This window comes from Tetrao urogallus (assembly GCF_951394365.1).
Source record: "Tetrao urogallus genome assembly, chromosome: 8".
NCBI classification, from domain to species: Eukaryota; Metazoa; Chordata; class Aves; order Galliformes; family Phasianidae; genus Tetrao; species Tetrao urogallus.
In genome coordinates this window covers 34,363,559-34,390,076 of record NC_136821.1, presented here as the reverse complement: position 1 = coordinate 34,390,076, position 26,518 = coordinate 34,363,559, and the positions used below count along the sequence as shown (strand labels likewise).

General features: G+C 45.5%; 1 protein-coding gene across 1 annotated transcript in view; it reads right to left on the bottom strand.

Moving 5' to 3' along the window:
- The window catches only part of COL6A3 (collagen type VI alpha 3 chain), a gene marked incomplete at both ends in the record, with an annotated part of 46,984 nt that extends 27,322 nt beyond the window's left edge, over positions 1 to 19,662 (bottom strand). The window contains 7 exons of the mRNA XM_079538942.1: positions 362 to 982; positions 4,004 to 4,570; positions 6,155 to 6,754; positions 9,252 to 9,854; positions 13,932 to 14,534; positions 18,481 to 19,098; positions 19,575 to 19,662. Coding sequence (XP_079395068.1) covers positions 362 to 982; positions 4,004 to 4,570; positions 6,155 to 6,754; positions 9,252 to 9,854; positions 13,932 to 14,534; positions 18,481 to 19,098; positions 19,575 to 19,662 — 3,700 coding nt within the window. The remainder of the gene's footprint in view (positions 1 to 361; positions 983 to 4,003; positions 4,571 to 6,154; positions 6,755 to 9,251; positions 9,855 to 13,931; positions 14,535 to 18,480; positions 19,099 to 19,574) is intronic.
- Positions 19,663 to 26,518: the final 6,856 nt, after the last annotated feature.

Sequence of the window (26,518 nt, the reverse complement as noted above, 5' to 3'; positions counted from 1 at the left end):
GTAGTTGTGTGAAGGAATCCCTGTAACATTTAAACGATGCCATTTCCTTTTTGAGAGGAATAGTATGGACTGAAATAACAGTTCATTGAATTAAAATAAGATTAAAGTCCTGGCATCCACTTGGTGTGTCTTCCATGTTGATGTAACATGGACCACTTTGTAGGACTGTAATTAAGGGTGGGTCAGCTTAATGTCACAGGTCCTACTAACCCTAAGTACATCAAAAAATACATTGACAGTGAGACCAAGGTGGATGTAGAGCCGTGACCATCTCTGCTTTTCTGTTTGTGTTGCAACCATGATGTTTCTAAACATCATATTTTGCCGCTGGCTCTTGGTGCAGACACAAACTTCTTCTCACCTGGGCTGGGTGATGTAAAAACCAGATCAGGGGCAAGTGATTCTATTTCTTTCTTGGTCAGTCGGATGACTCTGTTGGACACGGCCTGTTGCACTGAATCCAGCTGGCTGAAGTCAGGTACGGAGATAGCAAAATCCGGGAGGAAGGAAATCGTCTGAAGCTCTGTGAGGTCGGCATTTCCAATCCCGATGCCAAAGGGCACTGTGCCACTCGTCTTGAGGACCACCGAGGGCCTCCTCACATCATCCTGGGATCGGTCAGCAGTGAGCAGGATCAGGAACTGCGGGACGCCCTCAGCTATCCTGCTGCCACTCGACACGGTGAACACGTTCTTGATGAGATAGTCGAGGGCTGCTCCGGTGTTCAGAGGAGATCCTCCCATAATTGTCAGTGCCTGGATGGCACTGACTAAATCGGCTTTGTCTTCGTAGGCATCCAGCAAGAACTCGGGTTGTATGACGTTGCTGTACTGCACAATGGCCACACGGACCTTGTCACGGCCAATATCAAGGCTTTCGACAACTCTTTCCACAAAGGTCTTCAGCAGGGGGAAACCTCTTCTGACACCATCCGAGCCATCGATTAGAAACACCACATCCTTCTTCTCACCTCTCTCAACTACTGTTTGAGACAAGTAAGGGAAGGGAGAATAAGTGAGATTCTCTTTTGAAGTGATTGTTCTCTGAATACATTGAACCAAAGGAGTGCAGAAGTGTAAGGAGGGGACAGCGAGGTTTCAGAATCAGTTTTTCGGTTACTTTGCAATCGGGTGCAATCCCTGGTGAGGAGGCAGATGGGTGGAAATTGGTGGAAACCACAGTGCAACATCTGCAGTGCCTTATCCACCAAGCCATAGAATCATAGACACATAGGAAATAGGGTGCCAAGGGCCTCCAGGTGTCATCCTCTACCTGCGGAATTTTGGCTGACAGATAAATCTGCTGTTCAGAAGGAAATGTCTTTCTATGATTACTGCAGAGGGGGTGCTCGCAAGGAGCCAGCAGAGAGGGAGACGACAGCTTATCTCAGGCATTGCTGACCTTAGAGAAAGATGATCCTGCACATGCCCAGACAAAATACGAACTTGCCGAAAAGCACATCCAACTGGAAATGCTGAGCTGCTTTTCTGAAATACAAGGCACTGTGTTTGTTTTTTGTTTCTTTTAAGTTTGAACTTTCCTCGAGGGCAAAGAATAATAATGGTGAGCTAACACTCAGTGATTATTTATACAACTCAGAGATCAGGAAGACTGTTGTTGAGTTCTGCTGTTGGCTAATGGAATTGCAAAATTTTGGCTCAGCCAAGCAGAAAACATCACTGCATCTCAAACACCAAGCAGAAGAATGGCATCCCTGTTGTTTTTTCATAGCAATGGTCATTGGGACAACAGGAGCACGAACTGTTCCCCTGAAGGAAATATTTTATGTTTATGAATGCTCAAAATATAAAAAGTTACCAAGGGTAACTGAAATCTTAATACAGACTTCAGGAAAGGTTTATTATGTAGGAAGAATGTCAGAAATTTGGTAGATTAATACATAGGGCTGGAATATTAAAATAGCTTGTTGAGCAAGGCAAGTAAGAAGAGGGAGCAGGCACTGCCTGGCATATCCTGGTTTCATGTAGCTCCTCTGAAGCTCAGGAACAGAGGAAAAGAGGTCTAACAAAAGTCTCTAGGTAGAAGAAAAACTATGCATACACTGATGAGGTGGGCCAAGAATACTAGGAAAAGGAGGTGGGTGCAGTTCTTGGGGAGCAGCTAGTGGAATTGGTTGCAGTACCTTATTGTCAAAGGAATTTTAAACCCTCGGTCTGCAGAATGCAAGCTTCTTAACAACATTAAAGACATCTAGCTATCCCTCTGAAAAACAACATAAATCTAGAGCTCTTCATGGGGCATGAGAGGATTGACATAAAAGAGCAGGTGGGATCAGATTACTAAGAAGTAATTTTCCAAACCAGCACAGAGAGAATGAGAATGGCCAGAAGCACAAACTGAGATCTAGCAAGAAGCATCTGCAGTAGCAGAGATCTGATCTGTAAGTAACTTGCAATAAAAGGAAGACCAAAAATAGCCTGGTCATCCACAAAGTGAAGGCTCTAGGCAGACAATGCCAATGTGGGCAAAATATTTAATGCCTTTTAAATTCCACCTCCCATTAAAAGTACAGATACTTCCAGCAACAACAGGATATGGTTTCTGTCTCATGTAAGAGAAGATCAACTTAAGAATATTTGAATGTCCTTGCTTGTACTCTATTTTTCAAACAGATTGAACCTAATGAACTAATCCTAGGAAACTGAGGTTACACAGCTAGAGACATAATGACTGAGAAAAGACATAGAATTGTTTGAGTTGAATGGAACCTTTAAAGACCATCTAGTCCAACTCTGCTGCAATGAACAAGGACACCTACAGCTCCATAGAGCCCCATCCAGCCTGACCTTGAGTGTCTGCAGGGATGGGACACCCACCACCTCTTTGGGCAACCTGTGCCAGTGCTTCACCACCCTTATATACATGGCAAGCTTAAAGTGAATGAAAGGTGGTCAAACAAAACACAAGAAAGAGCTGACACCTGTATTCTTTCTGAGTTGAAAGAGATGTACATGGATGAAGCCATAAGGAAAAAGGCGGAGTATTGACACTTACATCAGACATCTAGCAATGAGGATATTCAGTCAATTGCATTGATTGATTAGAAAGGCCAGAGGAATTTTCTGTACTAGAAGATTTTCAGAAGAGGTTAGAAAAGTGTCAGCCGGTTCTGGACAAGCAGATCCTCTTGGGAAAATGGATATGTAGCAGATGGCACACTGAGATCTCTTCCAGCCCTATTTCTTTCGTATGTTTCTATGATTCTAAGTCCATCTGCCCAGAACTTTCATGAAGAGATGATGTGGAAGACATTACAGTTTTCCTTGTCTCCACCTGCTGTTGGAAGACAGGTTAACTTTCAAACTAAGGTTGCCTTTGGGAAATCACACAGTTGCATAATTTCCAGTACTGCCGTTTCAAATTCTGATAGAAGCTGTGATTCTTTTTTATGATATGTTATGTTCTTTAATTCATCCCTTTTCAGCAGGTGAGCTTTAAGTAGTAACTGTGTGAAGATCATCCGATTTATTGGTGCCTAGTTACAAAACGTAAAGACTGCTGTTATGCCCTTTAAGTAATAGAGGAAGAATGAATAAGGAGGTTTGATCTGTGGGATCTCACTGACTCCACAGTGCTTCTTAAACCCTATCACTCCTCCAGAAAGTGGTGAATAGAAAGAGGAATTGAGACGAGCCTTAATTTGCTCCTCCAAGTCCTTGCCCAGCACTGTATGTCAACTTATTTAACTAGGGCAATGGATCTGTTACTTCATGCTTATACCATCATTTACGCATCAGTAACAGCATCTATTGCGGCTCTTGCAGCTGAACAAAAGGCTTTTTCCTTTAATGGAATGACTCGTCTTTAAAATTCAATTTGAACCTTAGTGTTTGCTGGATCAGGGTCTGACCAGAGTGCAATAGCAGTTTCTACATAATCATTTTAAACATCACCAGGCCCAAATGTCCCAGTTACTGAAGAGAAAGGGCCAAATGGTAATTCTCAGCCCTTTGGAAACCATGGAAACCATGGGGCCTTGTACCTGTTGGCTGAAACTGGATAGTTTTCAGTAGGTTCACTATGTTTGCCTGGAGCTCTGAAATCCGAGGAAGGGATTCGACATTCAGAATGAACTGTGGGGCGTAAGCTATCCTTTCCAGCTCTGATAAATCAGCATTCTTGGCTTTGATAGCAAAGGTCACAACTCCAGCTTCCTTCAGAGCTCCCGATGGTCGCTCCACCTCATCGTTTGATTTCCCAGCGGCGAGGAGGACCAAGAACTGTGGAATGCCTTCTTCAATCCTGCTTCCAGCTTCCTTCACAAACAGTCTCCTCACGGCTTCATCGAGCGCAACTCCGATATTCAGCTGCTTCCCAGTTTTTAATCTCATCCTTTTCACTTTCAGAAGCATGTCTTGCTTAGATGGGAGTTCAGCAAAGTCAAATTCAACTTGGATGTTGTCACTGAACTGAGCAACTGCTACTCGCGTGGCGTCGGGACCCACGTTCAGGTCAGAAATGACTTTGTGTATAAAGTCCCGGACAGCAGGAAAGCTACCCAAGAGGTTGGCTGAGCCATCAATCAGGAATAAAATGTCTTTCTTGCTTTCTAGAATAAATTCACAAATGAAAAGAGGGAAATAAAAGATATGAAGGCATGTTTCTTCTTAAATTTCACCCTAGAAACTTCTCTCTAAATCAGATGGATTTCAATATGCAAAACGAGTGATTCTCATTTACCAAAGTATTCAGAGATTACAGGATTAAACAGTACCTTTGATGCGTTTATCTGATAAGGAAAGGAAAGTAAGGACACCACTCTTAAGACTCAGTAAATTCAGGCACCAGGATCTCACATCATATTGTATCATATCATATCAGTCATATCATAAATTGGCCATTTCAGAATAGAACAGTGACATCTATTCTAGCAACCTGCTAACAATAGAGACATGAAGTACAATAGAAGTGGAAAGGGGTTTTTTTTGTATTTAAAGGCTCGGAAGGTGATGAATATATGTTAGTTTATACACACAGATATAGCATATTTTCCATGTTCTCTTAGAGTATTTCTCTCAATTTGCATCACAAGGCAGTCATATCCTGAGGTGAGCAATGACTTTGGGAGGGGGAAATTTTGTTACCCATTATCAATGGTCCTTTTAGTTTCATCAAGCATCCAAGGCAAAATCAAGCACCTCATATTTGTGCATCTTAACACCTGCTGTGTTGGCCTCCTTTCCAGCCTAAACAATTCTGGATATTCTTGTGTCTTTGCATGTGTATAGCCATGGCCTGAAGCAGTGATTGAGCACCTGGAAGGCAGGGCCAACCCTGGAGAGCTCAGGTGCATGTAATGTATCTGAGTGATTGGAAGTGATGGAGCCAGGATCCACCCCAGACCTCATTTAAGGGTTGGCAGTGGAGGTTGAGGGTACGTCGTTGGAGATCCCTGACTACTTGAGACCTTCTGAAGGTAAGCAGCTTGCTTTCTTTGTTTCTGCATCCACAGCTGCTGCGCTTGAGCTTATCCTCACTTGCTGTATCCTAAGACTCTGCTACCCTGCTGTCATTGCTGTCTTTTCCATGATGTTATAGAGTTACAGCATAGTAAGGGCATTACTGAGCAAATAGTTTATAAAAGATTAAGCCTGCCAACAATTTTTAAGCTTAATGTTAGAGCCTAATTTTGAGTATCTGAAGGCAAATTCAGTCTCTGTGACAGTCTCATAATATCACTTCTACAGAGTGCTTGTAGAGAACGATTTTGCTACGTGTACGTGGCTAGACCTTTGCTCCTACATTGGTGTACAATAGCTCATTGGTGCTATGTCTATCTTCACGTAACAGTCCCTATGGCCAAATTACAAGCTCCCATTGCCTGAGTTAGTACAAGCAATGAACTTGTGGGTTGTGATGTTATTAGGGAGGTGAAAAGGGAACACCTGAACTAGTGGGCATAGACTTGCTCTGTTCACCCTTCAGTCCTTACCTCCTTCAAACCGTGCTGTCTTTAAATTGCAACCTCAGAATGAAGAGCTGACTGTATCAAAGCATGTATTTAAGGTTAGGCACAGTCTTCAACGCTTTGACTGAGGGCCTTGGACAAGTGTGAAGGTGTACATCGGGAACAAACAGTCAAGACAAACAAGATTAATTTAATGCAGTCAAGATGAAGGAAGGTAGATATTACCTGTTGGGGCGAGTGGAACCTCCTCCACACCTCCACTAACATATGTTGTTATAGGCTTATTTAACTCCTGAGGTAATGCTGTCAGATCACTGAAATCATCCATAAAATATACCATTCTTGGATTAAACGCAATCTGTTCAAGCTCTGCCTTATCCGCATTCCTAACTCCAACAGCAAAAGTCAGCACTCCGGCCCGAGCTAAGTCATTGGAAACTTGCAGGAAGGGATCGGCAGACCTCCCTGCCGTCACCAGGACTAGGACCTGCGGCACTTGTTCATTTATTCTGCTCCCACCAGCTTCAGTGAAGTGATTCGAAAGCACAAAGTTCAGTGCAGAGCCAGTGTTCAGCACTGACCCACCCTTGGGCCTCAGCTGCCCCAAACGTTGAATTATGTCTGATTTGGTTTGGTATGAGTATAGGGAGAACTCGGTTTTAGGAGTGTCGCTAAATTGCACTAAGCCAACTCGGATTTTGTCGGGTCCGACATCAAGGTAGTTAACTAAAGTCACAACAAAGTCCCGCACAAAGGGGAAGTTGGCATTTCCGACGTTGAGTGATCCATCCAAAAGAAAGATGATATCCCTTTTGGTTACTTGAACTGCGGTAGAGCACAGAAAATAACATGAGACATCGTGGAAAACAAAATGGATATTTTCATGTGTGCATACAGCATGCATACACATGTACACACATGTGAACCTTGTTAGGAGGGAGGAGGGCGTGGGGGAGAGAAAGAGAAGAGAGAGAGTATGATCACGAGACAAATAACAAGGACTTTGGACATCACTGAATTTGGCAAAGGAGCTTTCTGACTTGTATGGAAAAGCCTTTAAGCATCAGATTTATCAATAGGGCTCAGCCTCTGTAAGGGCAGATGATTTCAGTGGCTGCTGATGCCAGAGCTGCGTGTTCTGGGCCATACTTTAGCTGGTAAAAGGTAGCTCTCTTGGCTTTAATCGAGCAACACTGATTTATACTTACAGACTTTGCTTATCTGGAAGACAGCGTGGATTTTCTCAGGGCTTACCACTTGAGGGAATGTTGCCATTTGCTGGCACACAAAGCGTTTGTTGACACTCAGCTCTGCTCTACCACCATGGCTAAGCAATCCCCATCCCATAGGATGCAGTGCCCTGCACACCGTGCCCTGCAGTGCCTGCTCTGGCCACGCTACCCTCACACTGTGCTGGGCTGTCATGCAGTGAAGGGTTCTGCTTGCATGGGAAAACTCTTCTGCCAAGTAACTAATTTGGTTGTTATTTTGAGTGGGTATTAAAAATAGCTTTTACTATTGGCTTTAGAACTTGGTCTGGATGAGGCGGGTAGCGAATGCCCAAGACGCGTGCTTTCCAACGTCTGCATTCGATGCTGAAAATTGCATTTTACAGATTTGCACATAGCAAGCAGTAAAAGGGGTGAAAGTCTCTCCATTTGGGCTTTAACTGGCCAATTCTCAGCTCCTTCCGTAAGATTAAGTTGACCCCAAGTTGTCTTCCTGTGATTGAGCCCAGAGTCGCAGGTCTGCAGTGTCACCCTTAAGATGCTGCAGGTTCTCCCTGTGTGCTTTTTGCTCTTAATACATCATCTCCAGATGGGAGAAGATGGGCTTTTCTTCCTAGCACAGTTTCATTCAAGGCCCAGGGTGAGAGGATATCTTTAGCTACTCTGGTTGAAATCTAACAGACTGCCCAATGTCAAATTCAGTTACGTTATTAGCGATGGTCTGTTTACAGAGTGGGAGATGTTTATTTGCCTATTGCGGATGTGTGTAGCTGTGAGTTCAGAACAATAAAAGGAGTAGAAAAGAAAACAAAAGCTGCATGGATAAATTGCAAAGAACAAGAAGGTGGAGGAACATTTTTAATTTGCACTGGAAAAACAAAAATGTCGGGTTTGGTACACAGCCATGCAAAACTGTATTAGCAGGAAACATGCTCTGAGAAAAGCTTATTAAATGATGAGTTCCGTGATATTCATCTTAATTAAGGACAAGTATCAGCTAACTGATTTTAAAAATGTCTACTCTTCATATAGATCAGTCATAGGCTTCAATTTTTTTTTAAAGGACTCTTTCAAAAAATCTGTGGTTTACAATTTTAAATTACTTAAAAAACAACAGCATGGATGGTTCAAGACCCACTTAAGACAACAGGAATCTCACTATTGGCCTTATTGGAAGCTGGACAAAGTCTTGTTTTACTAATGTCCATATGCCATGGGACAGAATTGCAAGGCTCAGATGTGACCTAGAACAACAAGAATTCAACCTCAAGCATCTCTATTGGGGACAAACCCTGAGAAATTTGGTATAAAATCTCTATACAGATTAAAAACCTCCTGAAGTACCAGGAAACTGACTTGGAAGACGTGACTCTACCTTCTGGATTTCTTCCAAAAGTCTACTGATGTCGATGGAAATAGCAAGTAAAAAGAATACGTTGGTTTCACAGGGCTTTGGATCATCTTCTAAACAGATTAAATTAAAGTCAACACTGCAGATTAAATTGAAGTCAACACTGCAACAGTCTCATGTGCCTCTTAAGGCATGGGCTGAATAAATGTTGGTAAGAAAACTGTAAATATATTATAGAAGCAGCTGTTTCTGGCCAACAGCATCAGGCTAGCGTTTTCTGAACATCTCCATGAGCAAATGTTCTTGTTTTATTTACACTAAGAGAAAAAATCAAGCTTTCTTGACTATGTATCCAATACTTGATGATTTTTCAAGCTGGGGAAGAGATGATGATATTCAGGGTGTCCTATCCATTGGTCACACACATCCTAAGGGAAAGCAAAAACCTCCAGTGTATGATCTGAGTACCTAACTAGTAATGTTCCTCTGTTGCATCCAGGCTTTGAAGGCTGGTGACTAACATGGTCTGGGACAAAGTCCCCAGGAAGGAATGGCAAAGTTATCACGACAAGCATGCTACCACGTTTATCTGTCTGTTCATGCACATTCTGCAAATCAAAGAGACCATATTTAGCTATGCCAAAATGTTCTTCATGCTTTTTCGTGTTACCTCTGCGCGTAACAAAAGACAAGCTGATAAACTTATAAAAATCTCTCTAATTAGAACAAGATAATCAATTACCTGATGGTGTTTCGTGGATAATCATTCCTCCAGAGAGCGTCCGGATGGGTGACAGCACCTCAGGAAGAATGGCTTGCATGAACTGAAGGCGGAAGTCATTTGGATTGAACACAAAATCTCTCTCATGAGCAATTTCTTGGAGTTCTGCCATGTCAGCATTTCTCGACCCAACGGCGAGGATCACTATCCGGTTCCTTTTCATCTCTGCTGCAGCTTGCTCAACGGCATCCATGGACTTACCACCAGTGATGAGTACCAACATGGGCAGCACCCCTTCCTCCATCCTACACCCGGCAGCACTGGTGAAGAAGTTGCTCCTCACAAAGTCCAGTGCTGAGCCAGTGTTGAGGGCCGTGCCGCCCATGAGCTTCATTTTCTTCACGTTAGCCATCACGTCCTTTCTGTTCTGATGGGTGTTAAAATAGAACTCTGGCCTCACAGTGTCTGCATACTGAGCCACCGCGACTTGGATCAGGTCGGGTCCAACCTCCAGCCTTTGGACGATTTTGGCAACGAAATCACGAATTGAGTTAAAGGGGCCAGTCCCCAAAGCTGTTGAGCCATCTATCAGGAAGACTATATCCTTCTTGTTCACTTCAATAACTGCAAGTAATGATACACACACATGAATATAACATCAGTGAAGGTCTTCCACTACGCTATCTGCATAAATTCTATGTCAACAGCCCAGCAAGACTTAGGACTTACTATTTGTTTGTGGGACTCTTACTTTTTGTACCTTTTAAAGGGTCTTTCTTATTTAAAAAAAAAAACAACAACAACAAAAAAAAAAAACACAGTATTATTACTTGGGTTCTAGGAGGGGGGTAGCAAGAAATCTGCTTAAGTGTTTCCCATTTCGAAAACATTGAAGAGTTTGCTAGACTTCAGTTGTTTATAAAAATACTAAAATGTTTATGCAAAACAAGAGAAGTGCAAAAATTCAGGAGAAATCTTGGCAGTTAGCTGGAGGCAAAATAGTCTGGTGATGCTCCTCAGTCTGCAGTGGAGCTATCTGAATAAAATCTGAGACTGGTTTGGTCTCAAAAGGACTGGATTCACAAGAGCAATGACACAAGTAAAGAATAATCTCTGCTTACTCAACATACCTGGACTTTGGGTCTTCGTGTTCTACATCTTATTCCTTATCTAACAAAAACAAGCTATGGTTTTTCTTGGCACAGCCAGTCCAGTCATGGAAGAGCTGAATTCTATTCTGCTTGCCATTTGTTTAGCAAAATAGGTATCTTAGGTTGTAATCTCTGAAACTGTATTATGGATGATGGCATAGGATGAAGAAAGGGCACATTTAGCTTTCCAGTTCTCTGGCTTAGTTTGAAAGAAGATAGGGAGAAAAAAAAAAAAAAAAAAAAAAAAAAAACCACCACCAGAAAACTTGTTGTGCAGCTCTGGAACCAAAACATCATCATATTTAATATATCAAATGCACATGATGCAGCAGTAAATTTTAACAAGACCGACACTCATTATGACAAAAGCATTATATGGGATCATTATGGGAGATAACACCATCTTTCTAACAACCCGCTTTTATCCATCATCTCCCAGGCTCAGTGCACAGCCCCAGGGAAGCTGAGGCAATTAGGACTTCGCAGTGCTCAGGGTAAGTGGTAGCAAACAGTACACCGTGCCCAGATGGAAAAGGGCAATCCTTCATCCCATCAGGGCTCCTCTGCATGGAGGCTATTTACTTTGGATATGAACAAAGAACAAAGCATTGGCCGCAATCCTCTTTGGCCAGACACCAGCTGGCTGCAGAAAACAGTGCTCACAAAGGCCATTTTTTGCCTGGGGAGGCTGGTCTCCATTGGGTTTCTGATGATGGACAAGTACTGTAGGACTGGTCTACCCCGAGGAGTGATTTACAGCTGGAGACAGCTTCTGCAATGTGCCTATCCTGAGGGACTTGCCTCTGTTGGCAAGCCTTGCAAATGCCCCTCACACCCAGAGACCAGATGGAAATTGTTTGAAGAAGGACTGATCATCAAAATTTGAAGCATAGAATAGCCTGGCGTGGTCGTTTCAGATAAAAAAAAAAAAAAAAGTGATGAAACTCCGTGTGAAGTGAATGAGAGTTCCCACCCCAAGCTACAACTTGACTTGAACTGCCAGTGCCACAGCTAGCAGTGTGTTGACCACCCGGACTGTCCAAACAGAGCTACTCCACAGGAACAAGGATTTGTTTGAGCATTCCCCTTCCCAGAGCCAGGATACATCCAGTATTTATCTCCTTAGACAGGCTTTTTCCTCATCAATTACTCCAAGGAGAAGAGGGCTGAGTACAGGAAACTTTCCAAGCGGAGAACAGCGCCTGAAATCCCTGTTTTGTGTCATCCAGAAAAGATGAATACAGTGCTTTCTTAGCTTTTCAGCAGCAGATACCCAAAAATGGAGACCCTGAGAACTTTTGACTTTATATAGAAGTTTGTGGAAAACATCAAAGGGGCTTTTCAAAGACAAGAGAAGCCACAAAGGAACAGCTCCCTCCTCTATTAATTCTTCTCAGTTCTCTCAAATCCTGCAGTACATTTCCTTAGAGAAGAGGAATGCAAGATCTGACCCCAAACCCAGCAGGAAAAAAGACCCCATGGTGTTAATTCCAATGGAAACAAAGCAAAAAAATGTAGGGAAAGCTCTCATGGGTTCTTATGTAGCACCCAATGAAACCAATGGCAAGACTGCCAGGAATTTCAAATGGGTTGGGACCAAAGCACTACCTTGGAATTTCAAGATTATTGCAGTCCCCTAGGAATGTCTGAAGACATCCCCATCCAACCTGACCCTGCAGAGAATTCCTTCTCAGTGCCATCTTTGGTGAAATGCTTCATTTTCTGCTATATAGCTAAGACAAAGTGGAGAGAGGCAGAAAGGCACTCTGGGAGACTCATTCATCCCTAGAGGACTAGCGTGCAGGCCCAGAGCTAAAGTGAAGCAAGATAACTTGTGTATTTGAACAGGAATGCTTGGCATCTCCAGTGGGCTTGGTATCCCATTCCGGATGCACTGAGCATCTCAAACCACTGCTTTACACTGCAGACATCCAAGGCATCAATGTGAATTGAGCAACTCCATCCAAATGGATGCTAGGGAAAGGAAATTCCCCAAAGTTCCTTGGAGAACAGAACCTTCTCTATTTAGCTGATCCAGCTATATATATGTAATTGCACTGGCTGTTGCAGTACCTTCTGCAAATGAACCAAGAGATGGAAGTGGAAATATTCCAAGTGCAGAAGAAATCAGATGTGCCCACATAACTAATCTGAGTATTCTCCAATTACCAAACTGAAAACTTTAATTTCAAAAGCTCAAGGCTTGCTTTGGAAATTATTTTGAACTAAAGATTCCTGTCCCAGCAAACAACCCAGTTGCTGGGATCTGAACAGCGTTAGGATCAGTGGGGCAGAAGAGGGGGTTTCCATTGACACGCTTGGGTGCTGGCACGTGCATTTTAGTTAAACTTGCACATTTCAATTTATTTAGGTAAATATGACACTTGTGGAGCGCCACAAGGACAGGTTATCTTTGTTCCTTCCAGATATAATGGAGGCAAGGTCATAAAATGATCTTTTAGGCAAATTCCTCCCTTTGGTTTGAGCCATGAGATAGCAAACATGTTTAGACATGGATTAGAGAAGACATCTGGGATGCAGCTTTATAGGTTAACATCCATCATGAGTTGAATGGTATGCACAGAACTCCAGACTGGAACACAAATCCCAGAAGTGTTGTTTGCATTAAGCATTCTGGTGATTATGTGCAGGAACTCTAGCCTCGCCTTTCCCAGGGGCCTCTGAAACATAATGTGTTGGATCTTTCGTAAGGCTCTCTACCACTACATTTAGCTGAGCTGTAAAATCACAGTGTGAGAAACTCTTAATCACATATGTGCTCCACAAATCCAGCACGTAAATCCCAGATATTTGTTATTCTACTGCCCGCAGGATCACGCTAGATCAGAAATAATGGTCATAACGACTTAGAGAGACAAAGCGACCTCAGTGGAATATGGACTTTTTGTTCTTCCATGGCCTGGTGGAATGCTGCAAACTCAGATTAGAGACTGAAGGGGAAACGTGCGATAGGCAAAGTGGGGATTTCACTTCAGAGGAACTAAGGGTTGTTTTTCTTTTAAGACCAGTGACACAAAATTCTCTATAGAGGCTTCAGTGCACATTTTTACCCTTCTCCCGAGGCTGCTGCATAGTGTCAATGAAGTAGGTGATTCAAGTGCTGGAGGCAGGGATCCATCTTACATCCCTATTACCTTTCCCATCCTTCCAATGCCACTTTTTACTGACATATAATGTAAGCTTATGCGACATAAGTGTTCTCAGAGCCAAACACGCTGCAGTATTTACTTCCAGGAGTGCTGAGATACAATTATAAAGATTATATGAGCTTTTTAATACCCTCAGATATCACAGTAAGGATTATATGAGCCTTTTTATACAGTATTCTTTAAAACCCCATGCCATGCCTTTTAAAGACACAAGTTTTCGAAAGATAACCCACTGAGCAAACGAGTTTCTGCACATTAGCTGCACATTTTCTCCAAAATCAGATCAGAGAGATGCATTGCAAAAAAAACTAAAAGGTAAAAATCGTTTTTAAAGCGTGCAAAATTCATCAAAATGCAACAGTCCAGAAAGGCATACATACCTTCAGTCACAATGGTTGGGGCCTCTAACAAAATGAGTCTTTGGGCCACTCCAACAATGTTGGGCAGTAATAATTCTCGAAGAGCAGCAAGGTTACGGATATCCAGGGCAGTAAATGCGAAGCTTCCATCAGTAGCAATCTGCTGCAGCTCTGCACTGTCAGCATTCAGGACCCCAATGCTAAACGAAAATATACTAGCTTGCTTCACCGCTAACAAGCCCTCTCGGATATCATCGCTAGACTCTCCACCACTTATCAGCACTAAGATCTGAGGCACCGCTTCCTCTATCCTGCTGCCTCCTGCCTGGGTGAAGAGGTTCTCCACCACATACTCCAGTGCTGCACCAGTGTTAGCTTCCTTGCCACCGCGGAAACTGAGTGCCTTGACGGCATCCAGAACATCCGCTTTTGTGGAGTAGCTGTTCAAAGCGAACTCGGTTCTGGGTTGATCACTATACTGCACCACCCCAATGTGTATCTGCTGAGCTCCAACTCTGAGGCTTTCAATCAAATTTACAAGGAAATCGCGTATGGCTTGAAAATTGACACTTCCGATGTTGTTTGATCCGTCAATAAGGAAAATAAGGTCAGCAGACTCTTGAGCTTGAAAAAAAGAAATGCAAAAGGTGAAAGCATTAAAATGAGTGATTACATGCAGTCGTACAGTGTTCTGACATGTTTCTTGGGAAACCAGTAAGAAACAAGAAAATGAGAAAACAAAACACGTGTTCAATGAGGAGGTGACGTTTGCCTCTTAGTTCTGCATTCTGATTGAATACGAGTTCCAGCCCCAGCATCTGCTCCAGGGTTGAGCACACGCCTGAGCTCGTGGCTGCTGTCCCTTGGGCATCTGTGCTTCTGACACGTGAGGAGAAAACTCAGCAAAACACTATTGTTGAAAATCTAGATCCGCTCCACCCGTACCCCGTCCTGTCAAAACATTTGAACTGACAGAGTCAAAACAAACGGTGGATTTTGGTGGCAATTCACACTGCAGATGCTGGGGGACAACAGTAACATTCACAGGGGCTTTTCCTCACTGTAGTCATTTTCTTTTTTTCTTTTTTTTTTTTTAAAGAAAAAGCCATTATTTACCTGTTACATGGAAGGTTTCAGCCTCTCTTTTGCAATTCTGCTCTTTTGCTTTTTAAAAACGGTGGCTGACTATATTGTCTTCTCCCAGCATGTGTAAATGCTATTTGAAACGCAGCTGAAAGAAACAACTGGAAACGTTTTGGTTGCTGTTCTTGCTCTGCAATTCTTTTACCAGCTGTCCAGCATATGCACAATGATATTTGTCCATCAAACTGACCCATACAATTATCGACACATGCCACACAAATGCTGTCTTGCGTTAATTGCTTTGCACAGATGCGTTGATTATCAGTAGATACGTCTGATCTGTGTTTTTTCGTATGGACACTTCATATTCAATCAAGGAATGCAGAATCAGGTTAAAACGGTGATGAAATCAGTCATGACACAATTATCCAACTCTATTCGTTGTGACTATACCCAGATGATCACAAGCATCTGCTGAGAATATACACACACCAAACAACACTTTTATATGGCATTAGCATGGTTGTTGAGGGGGGAGGCACTGTTTTTCTGTGAGACTTACCGAAGCAGACCCAAAATGGCCTGTTGTCTGCTCTTCCTTCTTTTGCTCAAGTGACTTTACCATCCACATCACCAAGAGCTGTATGCACTCGATAGGCAGGGGAGGAAGACCCCAAAGCATGCTCAAGTGATTCCATGATACCAATCTCCAATCTCGTCAACAAATCAAACTTCAGATCATTTGCAAATGATTGACAAGCCATGTTTGGAAATCCGGCTCTTGGTTTTTGAAAGCTGAAGGTGAGCCTGGCAGCAAAACTGGCCCATAGTTTAGCAGAGCCAGGAATAAACCTGCAGTCATTGCAGTGAGCATCATCCATCATTTTTTGGCAACCGTGTAGCTGCTTTTCTAGTAAATGCTCTCATGCACCACAATGCCACAAAGAGACTCAACTGTGCGATCCCAGCAGCAAAGGGAAAGGCTCCCCAAGGAGTCAGCATTTCCCTAGGCCAACTCAGTGGCCAACACCAGCTTGGAGAACACCAGCACAGCTCAGAATCGCAAAGGGCTCTGGAATTCTTTTCCACTGCTGAGTCAAGAGCTGTGAGAGTGCTTAGGGTTGGCTTTGTGCTTAGGATGCTCACGCTCCCCTTTTATAGCACAAAGGGAAGAGAAATCTCAAAGTACAGAGTGAGGAATGGCATTTCAGACACCAGTGGGCATCATCACATCATCACAGGTTGCTCCCGCAAAAGAGAAAACAGTTTTTACAAAACAGGTGTGTTGGATAATTTGTCATCACCGTAAAAACTCTCGTACTTCAGTGCACATTTATGGAACAAGACGGTGCTGGAGGACAAATGAACGCATGCTTGTTACACAACTAAGCAAGAAGGATCAGATGAGACAGACAGTTCAGGTTTAATGAATACACCAGGGCAAACTCAGGGCTGACTTTCATACTTACGCCAGTCAGCTCTGGGGACTGCCACAGACCAACAGCTCTGGTACTCTATATTGGAAATACTATGGGATGGGTTGGTTTTCTTTCACGTTATTTCTTCACATTCATTCATTTCAAGTAACATCCATGGCATTTCTAACATATCAATGCCACATGGAGTCAGCAGCTGAAAGAATGATTTCCTCAGCTCCTAGGCAAACTATTAATTGCACCAGGCTTTGCACACCACATACTGTCGTGCACTGTAACATCTTTTTACATATTTAACGATAGTCCACAGACAGCTCGTGCAGAGTGTGCTGGGACAAAACTGCAACAGTAGGATCAGCTTAAATTTTGTGACACAGGAGGGGATGGGAAGGCTTACAAAGAATATCTCTCAGTAGAAATGAACTTGGAAGTGCTTCCCAATGTACATGAATTTGCCTTTATAGCTTTTAAAGAAGCATCTGAGACTCGGGACATCTGTTACCTGCTGGCATGTCCCAGAGGAGGACAGCCAGCCGACAAGGACAAATTCCCCTATTGGTTTCAGCAGGGAAGCATGGTGGCCCTTCACAGTGATGATGCTGAACAGCCTCTGCAGCGCTGTCAGCAGATCGTATATGGCATTCCTTTAGCACATGTATCAGCATGTTTTCCTTAGAAATGGTGAAAGTTCTTTCTTGGGGAGCTCCTTTCCTTCCCTGTGGCTTTCACGTGACCTGGATATTTGCCCTGTCAAGCACATTGCACAAAAAAAACCAACAACACATGTGAACACAGCCTTTTGGTGTCGCTTGGTGTCATGCAGTGATGGAGAGCACCCAGTGGGGTGGTGTGAGGGTTAATCAGACAAGACAACACAGAGGATTAATGTTACACCTCATCACACTGCCATTGCCTTACATCACCCCACAAGCTATTGACCTTCAGATGGAGTCTCAGGAATAAAAAGAAAGGTTTGATCTCTTGGACTTCTGTTTTTAAACACAACAAAGCAGCTCAGAAGGCCCTTTACTCACTGCCATTTCATAAACAAGAGGAGGGATAGAGGAAGGCTCTCTTATCTTTTCCAGGCAAATTCGGTCCCCAGCTTGTGGGCAGTGCAGATTCCTTGAAGCCAGTGCAGAATGCAGAGAAGTTAAAGAAGGGTCCGGTGCCCCAGCAGGTGGGATAGCTTGGATAGAAGGCAACTGAGTGGCATGGCAAAAAGGGACTGTGAAACCGCACGCTTTCTCCAAGAGAGGAGAAGTGAGGTCTGTGGACTGGCTGAGATGGAGCTCTCACCCAACCTAGTCTCAGCAAGCACTGCTTTTGCTGTCTTCGGCTGAAACAGGAAAAATAATGGGGCTTTCTAAAGTCATCCCGCACTGTCTGTGGGAATATGGTCTCCCAAGGCCTCCCTGTAGTCGCACGGCTGTGTGGAAGCTACATCTTCCAAACCTAAAGGGCCCATGAGGTCTTGGGGAGGGGGACCAAATCCCTGGCACATCAACTCTGCACTGCTCCAGGCTATAATGGCATCTCAGTTGTGATGCCTGCATCCCAGCATGTCCCTAGGGTCCCCTGCACAGACCTCGTTTTCCACTGCCCCACCAGCTGCAAGGGGACGTCCCATCCCCTGACCCTACAGCCAGCAGGGACCTGTGCAGCCCACAGAGGGCTTTGGTTCGACACCATCAAAGCTGATGTGTTTCTCTCCTATTTCCCTACCTGGGGAGTGAGGAATGAAGTGATTTAAGAGCTCTGCAGAAGCCCTAAGCTTGCATATCTGTGCCATGAGTGCAGAAGGATGTCTCCAAGGGGCCACTGCCCATGCCAGGGCTCCTGCACTGCCTCCTGCAGCAGGAATTTCAGCTCTGTTTGCAAACCATGGAGTACAAGTACAAGCACAGGGCCATACGCTTCAAACCTTTGTTTTTAAACCTCTGACCATCCATCTTAGTCCGCCCTTACAAAGGCTTCACACAGTGCAGCAGTCGCCATGCTGACAGGAGCCACCAGCATGGCCAGGACAGAGCGCAGCAGTCGGCCATTACCTGTGATGTCTTTAACCAGTCCTTTGGCTCCAGCCTTTTCTGGAGTCATGGAGGTACGGACACTTGCCACTAAATCTCCAACTATGCCATGGAGAGCGGTAAAATTCTCTAGGTTGAAAAGGTGGGTATCGAAGGGTCGGCTCGCTATCTCCTTTAACTCCCCTTCCACCGCATCCTGCACGCCGACCGCAATCATGTTTACATGGGCCGATTTAAGGACAGATGATGGCAGAGCCACATCATCCTGGGATCGTCCGTCCGTTAACACTATAATAACCTGGGGAACGCCTTCACTCGCTCTGCTTCCAGCAGCTTTAGTGAGATGGTTCTCGATTAGGTACTCTAATCCTTTTCCAGTCTTGCTGCCTCCCCCCATGTAAGGCATATTCGCGATATGGGAGAGCACATCTTGGTTAGAGGGGTACGTATTTAACTGGAACTCTGTGTGTGGGTTTCCGCTGAACTGGACCAGTGCAAAACGGAAATCATTTCCTCCCACATCTAAAGCCTTTACAACATCATACAGAAACTCTCGAACGAGTTGGAAGTGCTCCTTCCCAATGTTCCAAGAGGAATCCACTAGAAATATTATATCAGCCACGGCAACGTTTCTGACAGCTTTAAAAAAACAGATGGGGGTTTAGGATTTTCTAGCAGTCAGCGCAAGCATTCCTCCTCAACCCAGTGCCATGGGCTCCACTCCAAAGGGTGCCGGCACCTCCTAAAAACCCAGCAGCTCCCTGCGGGTCGGTGGCAGCGCTCATCTCACATCTCCCCTCCGCTTCCCACGCTCATACGCATGCAAGGAGGCCAGGCGAGCCCTGCCCTGGAGGAAACCCACTTGGGGTCACGCTGGGGCAAAACCCCACATCCCGCACCCCGGCCACACAGAGCATCCTGGAGCTGGCCCGCCGGCTAGCGACATGCTGGGGAAGGTCCAGGCTCTGAGGTCAGCCCAACGGGAGTGGAGGAGCAGGAGGTAAACCACAGTGTACCATCGACATGCACATTAAAAACCAAACGGTGCAAACATCTCGGAGCGAGTGAGCAGCGTGCTCGTGGAGGACTGTGGTCAGTAATGGGTCTTGTCTTACCTGCTTGCTGCTGGGCACCAACTGAGCAAAAGCCTGAGAGCAGGAGGCCAAGTATTGCCGCGAGGGGCAAATGTCGGTGCTTCCTCATTCTTTTGTTTCAGTTTTCCTTTTTATTCTCCTTGTTTCAAAGCACCTGGTGTGAGACCTAAGGGAGAGGGAGAACGGGGTTAAAAGCCTGGTCGTTATTAAATACCTAATTGTTAATGAGTGCTGATAGCCATCCCGCCTCCTACAGGATGTCAGTTCAGGAGGTTCATAGAATCATAGAATTGTAGAATGGCCTGGGTTGAAAAGGACCACATGATCATCCAGATTCAACCCTCCTGCTATGTGTAGGGTCTCCAACCAGCAGACCAGGCTGCCCAGAGCCACATCCAGCCTGGCCTTGAATGCCTCCAGGGATGGGGCATCCACAGCCTCCTTGAGCAACATGTTCCTCTGTGTCACCATCCTCTGTGTGACTGTGATCAGTCATACAGTCTGATTTGTAGGTGGTCCTGTAAGGAGTTCAGGAGTTAGATTTGATAATTCTTATGGATCCCTTCCAACTTGGGATATTGCGTGATTCCACACATGTGCCTGGACTGAAACAGATGAGATGGGATAGAAAAGTCAAACTGTGTGGTTTTATGACCTTTTGGTGATGTTTTGGTAGGAGAAAATGATTTTAATGCTGGTCAGGTTCTTTTTTGTAGAAGAACAGTTATTCCCATCATTGATGTCCAGTCATCACTGTAGGGCATAGATGGCTTTCTTTTCACCTGTACTGCCCAGGTAATGCTGAGTATATTGGCAAATGGTCAGCCTAGATTTCTTCTCTGATCATTCAACAACCAGAATATCTGGCCACCCTCTCCTTGCCCACAGGGCATTAGTCAAAACATCTGGGCAAAGCACACTTTCCTGCTGTTGCTGCTCCTTATTTGAATTTTTGCAGAAGGCAGATCCTCCTGAACGCCCCTCTTTGCCTCATTTCACCTTTTCAGCTCTCCCAAAGCTACAAATGGAAACTTAATTATCCCGGGCCCAAGCAAGCCACATGTTCTGGCTATACAGCAAAAAGCCCTTGGACTCCCTCAAGCTCGCAGCCCCGGCGGTGGAATAGCCTGCACTGGCTGACCACATTTTGGAAAGGCACCAAGATTAATATTTTATGTGCCGGAGCCAAAACATAATTTATGGACGTTTCTTATCTTTGATCCACCTGGCAAACCTTCTGAAACAATGCCTCCTTCAGGAAAGCTGTGTATCCGTTGTCATAGTGATGGCCAATTTATTATTTAATCCACACATCCAAGCCTACAGAGCAGAAACCGACTCTGTAGGCTTGGATGTGAAGAAACTCTTGCTTCACTGAGAAAATATCCTCCCAAAAGGGAGCACGGTGATATCATGCTTCTCATTCCCCAAAAGGAGCTCAATTATTCAAATGAGCCAAAAGTGATTCAAATACACCAAGCTGTTAACCGGGTCATCTCTGAGGAGGAAGAAGATCAGTTTTCTCATGGAGCTTCCAGCTCCATCAGTCCAAGCAACTAGGAGAGTCTCAGAGAGTTAAACGGCCTGCCTTTCAGAGAAGGCATGAATGGCAAACCTGGCACAGCCAGGAGCACAACCAAAAGCCCTTGTAGTACAAGGCAGGCCCTGACTCTCCTCCTACTGTTGTGTATGACAATAATAACACCAGATGGAGAGCTGTTTAATAGGCACCCAGAGCCAGCAGCTAGCATGCAGGATTACTTAAGACAGGACGAGGCTTCCCTGTTATTGGCAACTCTTCAATTAATAGAGGCAACAGCTGCAGCTGGGGTATCTCTATCATTTATAGCCTAAAAAAATTCCTTGTTATCTGGCCACCATCCATCTCCCCAGCTACTGGAGCCTAAGCCAAAGCTCCCAGTGCCTCTAGTGACAGAAAACCTGCTCTGATGGACGCTGCCCCTCATTCACACCTCAATCCTTTCTCCCCAGGAATGAGAAAGCTGGGCAGCACCCAAAGGACACTGTGAGATAACCTTGCCCAACTGTGCTGGAGCAACACTCAGTCTCGGGTTTGTTTGATTTGATTCAGCCAGCTTAGAATTAGGATATATTTTGCAAGCAGTAATAAGCTGGCTGTTCTTTTTAACTGCCTTCTGTTCTGTTTTAATCCTTGGAGGGTCCCGGATCTATTTCCAGCTCCCTCTGTGATCACTGTATTTTTGGTTTCATGTCAGCAGAGAGCCCTGTTGGTTAACACAGCTGCATTAATCCCTCTAGCATCACACTTTCCCAAAGCCATCTTAACATCCTGGTTAGCTAAAAGGAGAGAGGCAGAGAAGTGTTTGGGGCTGATTGACCACTCAGGGAGAGGAGGAGCCTTTAAGCACAGGTGTTCCCTATCAGGGTTCCTCCTTATCCCACAATAGCCACAGTGCAAGGGGAGGTGCTGGGTGAGGAGGTGGCTATGGATGAGAAGTAAAGGTACTGCTCAGGTTTCACCCAATACAGCAAACAGTAAGTCTCTTGCTAGGTGGGAGAGGTGGGTGATGTGGTTTTTTTTGCTTGGGTAGGGCTGCTTGGTTTGTTTGGGCAAGGTGCAAGGTATAACCTATTCTGCTCCATTTTTCTACCCCTCTTCCTACATCTCCTGCTGGCCACAGAAGCTGGAGGTGGAATCAGCTTGCAGGAGGTGGAGGACAAAAGCAGGGAATGTGAATTTAAGGCAGTTCAAGTTAATTTTGTGGTTGCTGACAGGTGTCTGTTCTGCAAGCATATTCTTCTGGTTTGCTATCTGGGCAGGTTACTTACTTCATGAACTTATCACTGATTTTCTCAATGGAAAGTTTCTCACAGTCTTGGGTGTGTGGGATCTCTAACAGAGCTTTTGATATAACCACTATAAGCCTGGAAGCAAGACTGAAAATCCTGAAGCTGGAGTGCTTCTGGGAGGGCAAAGAGCTTTCTGAGCTGCGAAGGAACTATGGAGAACCTACCTGTTGATAATTCCTATGTGGCCAAAAGGACTGGTGTGCTATTCAGTAATCTGCAGCTTTTTGGTCTGCCTCGGGCTGATGCAGTGCGTGGTGACCTCTGGTTGCAACAGCATCTCCTCCATTTCATCAGAAGATATACATCTGTTACCAATAATGCTTTCAAAAGGCAACCCTTTCTGCCACTAACGCAATGATTTCCTTAAATATTTTCCCCAGCAGCTATGTTCTGCTTTATGCACTGACAAGTATGCAATAAGTTGAACATCTCACATCATTCTATATTTGTGTGGGCGCTTCAAGCTTCCTACAAATCACCCACTTGTGTGCTTTTCTCTCACCAGAGCATAATTAAAATCCAAAGAAGCTCGAAGCAGATGAGTAGGCTTTAAAAAGCAAAACATGAAAGGCAGGAAAGAATTACTCCAGCTTTTACATATCACTTTGATTCGTTGCATATGCCTCTCAGCTGGGCTGGCTGGCTTTCAAGGGTAGGGGAGGTGTCTATGGCTTCAGTGCATATAGGAATGCAGTGTGTGTCACGTGTAGATGCAGATGGGTGCTGGGCCAGCCTTTGGGATGCTGTCCCAGAGCAAGTTACACGTGGTCCCGTTTTCCTGTCCAGCCCAAAGGCTCTTCCCAAAAATCCCATGAATAAAAGCAATTGTGGGGCCCTAAATCCCTGCTTTGTGTAGGGTGGGTCGCTTCTTTTGGAGGGTTTCCCTTAATGCTGCTGCTGCCGCTTGGCATTGATGGCAGTGGAGAAGTGAGGGCTGCTTCTGAAAATGTTTCTTCCCACCAACACAACGTAGACTTGAGCAACCCAACCCAAAAGCATGGAAAATCCTCCTGCTTTTGCAAACCTGTTTAGTTCTGACCAGCAGTTAGCAAAACTCCAGGGCTGTGCTGCCTTCATATCACAGCCAGCATGCCAGCATCTCATATGAATTGCATACTGATTTCTGTTGTTATAATCATGCAGTTGGCTTAAAATCTGCTTGTTTTCCCCTACTTAAAAGCTGAGACTAAAATTGGGTTGTTAATAAGAGGAAAGGCAGTATTTGCTGGAAAAAAAAAAAAAGTCAGAAATGAGGATACTCCCTGAAAGATCAATGACTCTTTATATAGGGTAACATAAGCCTCCCAGTGCCTCTCTGCTCTGCCAACTCATCCCCTGAATGTGGAACACAGAGCACTTAAAAGTGGAAAAAGTGATGGGCACATGGGCAGAAAGGCTGGCTGTGATTCATGCAATGCCAGCCAGAACCTGGCCCTGCACAGAGCAGGATCGTCCCCATTGCAAGTCGAGCACGAAAGCAACGAGGGGATAATCTGAGGTTGGCCAGAGTTTGCAGTGATGCAAGGAATAGGATGTTCCCAAGCAGGCACGTCTCAGAAATTAGGAAAGAAACAACATTTCTCTCCTGGTTGCAATGGGGGTTGGTTTAGCCCTGAAAGCAAGGGGAGATGATGCTTTGAATGGAAAACTGTGAGCGTGTTTCAAAACTCACAGAGGGTTTGCTGAGAAGTGGAGAGGTGCAGAATGAATGAATGAACTGAGTGACATGGAGCATGCTGCTCCTGTTGTGGAGGAACCACCTGCCTCCCAAAGTTAGTGAACCTCTCTGCAAAGAGGGTAAATCTGTTTAAATCTGTATCCGAAAGGGATTGAAAAGCCTGGTTGCTAAGGTCCACGCTGGTGAGTCGAGGGATGGTGCTAGGGAGGTGTCTTGCTCCATCCCTGTGCCCTTGGATGCTTTGGCCTCCACAAAACTCCCAAACTGGTTGTTCCCCAGCAGCAGAACTAGTTGAGCGTAGCAATTATCTGACCATCCATACCAATGTATAATTTTTAATTAGTTGGTAATGGGGGTAAAGCCAGAAGTTTGAAAAATGCAGAGTCTCTCCCCTGGGAGGCCCTATGAATCATCACCAGGAATGAGCTGAGAGTTTCCCCTTTGCGCCTGCTGGAAAGAAAGTGGCTTTGGCCACCTCCTCTCCAGCCCCTTTTGGCCTCTGTGCCTGGTCAGGAAACCAGTTTGGCCACAACCGGGCTGGGATTGGGAAGGGAAGGCTCTGCAGAGGGGAGAGGGTGGTGGGATGTCTCCTCCATTAGTCACTGCCTCCCTTTGGTGAGAGCACTGCTGCCTGAAACATCCCAAGGAGCTGAGGATGAGGGGACTATAGAGGGAAAGGGGGGGGGGGTGGCTCTGTGTTGGGCTGAAGAGCTCTTCCCTTAGGGAGAAAAGCTGATTTGAGCAAATTTTTATGCAGATGATGGCTCCATTGCATGGGACAAGCCCAGCAGCAGGACCCACGTAGAGTGGGCAAGTCTTTGTTAGTGCATCCCTCTTGCCTGTGGGCAGGAGAGATGAGGGCTGCCTTAAACAACTCCAAAATGGGGATGAATATGGGGAAGATGCACTGAGAAACACCCTTAGGTTATCACTATTCCTCCTGGAGTCCTTGCTGGATCCCATGCATGCTGTGGGCACCTTGCCGTGCCCAGGCAGCCCCATACATCCCAAGAGCAGGCTCCCCAGCAGCACATCCCTAAGCATCCTTTTTAGTCTCCAGCTCCATACACACCCCCTCTTGAGCTCTTCTGCGCTCCCACCCTACCAAGCTGCTGCAGCAGTGATGTCAAAGTATAGAAGGCAAACACCCGTAGAGAAACCCTCTTGGATTTAAGTGAGTTTTAATTCAATTCTGTGCCTCTCCAGAACATCCCCGTGCACCTGCGGTGCTCCGGCTCTGCACAGAGGCTCCTGGGGTGCCCTGCTTTACAAGCCTGTTGCAGCAGTGCCTTTCTCTGCAGACTGAAAGCAGAAACGCAGCTTACCTCCAACACTTTTGCCTTTCTTGCTCTGAGTTTTGCCTAGAATGCTTTGAACCCTTCCCCCGTTAAAAAAAAAAGCAGCAGCCACGAGCGCAAGCTACGAGCTCCCGCACGCACGGTGGCACTTACCCTGAGTGAACCCCCAAAACAGATCGCTTATCCCGGGGTTCTCCCCTTCCGAAGCACCTTTCTGTGGCCCCGCCGGTGCCGCTCAGCGTCCCCGCTTCCCTTCGCCTTCCTCGTCGGGCCGCTCGGGATGCTCTGGTTCCCCGACAGGCGGCCGCCGCGGCTCTGAGCGGGGCCGGGGGAGGCGGCTGGCGCGGTACCGGCCGCTGCAAATGGGATCCAGATGCTGTGCTCTGGCGGCGGCGGAGGGGCTGAGGTCAGAGCTGCTCATCGCACGCCGTCCTCCTTCTCTCCTTCCCTCCCTCCTTCCCTCCCTTCCACCCCCCCCCGCCCCAACCAGAGCTCCCCTGGGGCGCCTCCCCGCGCTGTTTCCCCTTCCCAGAACGCTGTTTCCTTATTATCTATAAAGGCGAAAAGAGGGATGGCGGATTATTTTAATTGCACGCCTTTCAGTTGAGAAGGGCTGGGCTTGGATCCTGGCGGCAGCCAGGGCGCGCCAAGAGCCGTACCAAGTTACGCAGGGCTCCCTCGAAGCACTTGTGGGATGCTGGAGAGCCCAGCAGAGCCCTTCGTGCATCTTCCCATCAGATGCAGTAGGGGTTAGATTCCCCGCTCCCTGAGCCCATTGGGAAATCAACATTTAGCCCTGAGGCTATGTTGTATAACATATATAGCCCGGAGAAAGCTTTCTAGAGATGATCTGAAAGGTGCTGCAGCAGTCGGATGAGTGAGCGATGTGCGCCATGAACAGCTACGGTTAACCTTTCAATAGGCAGCACTAACCAGGTTTGGGGTTTGTTTTTTAGCCTTCTGCGTGCTGAAATCAAACATTTCATTCTGGTTCAGGTTGTGTTTTTGCAAGAGCTTGTGGTATAGAAGCAATAATTCTTATTTCTTGCCCTTTCTTCGGGCTGCGTGAGGCTGGAGTTGCAATCATATCCTGGGAATCAGACAGTCAATCTCTCTTCCGTTGTTTCAAATGGAGATTTATGATGTTTGCTCTAGAT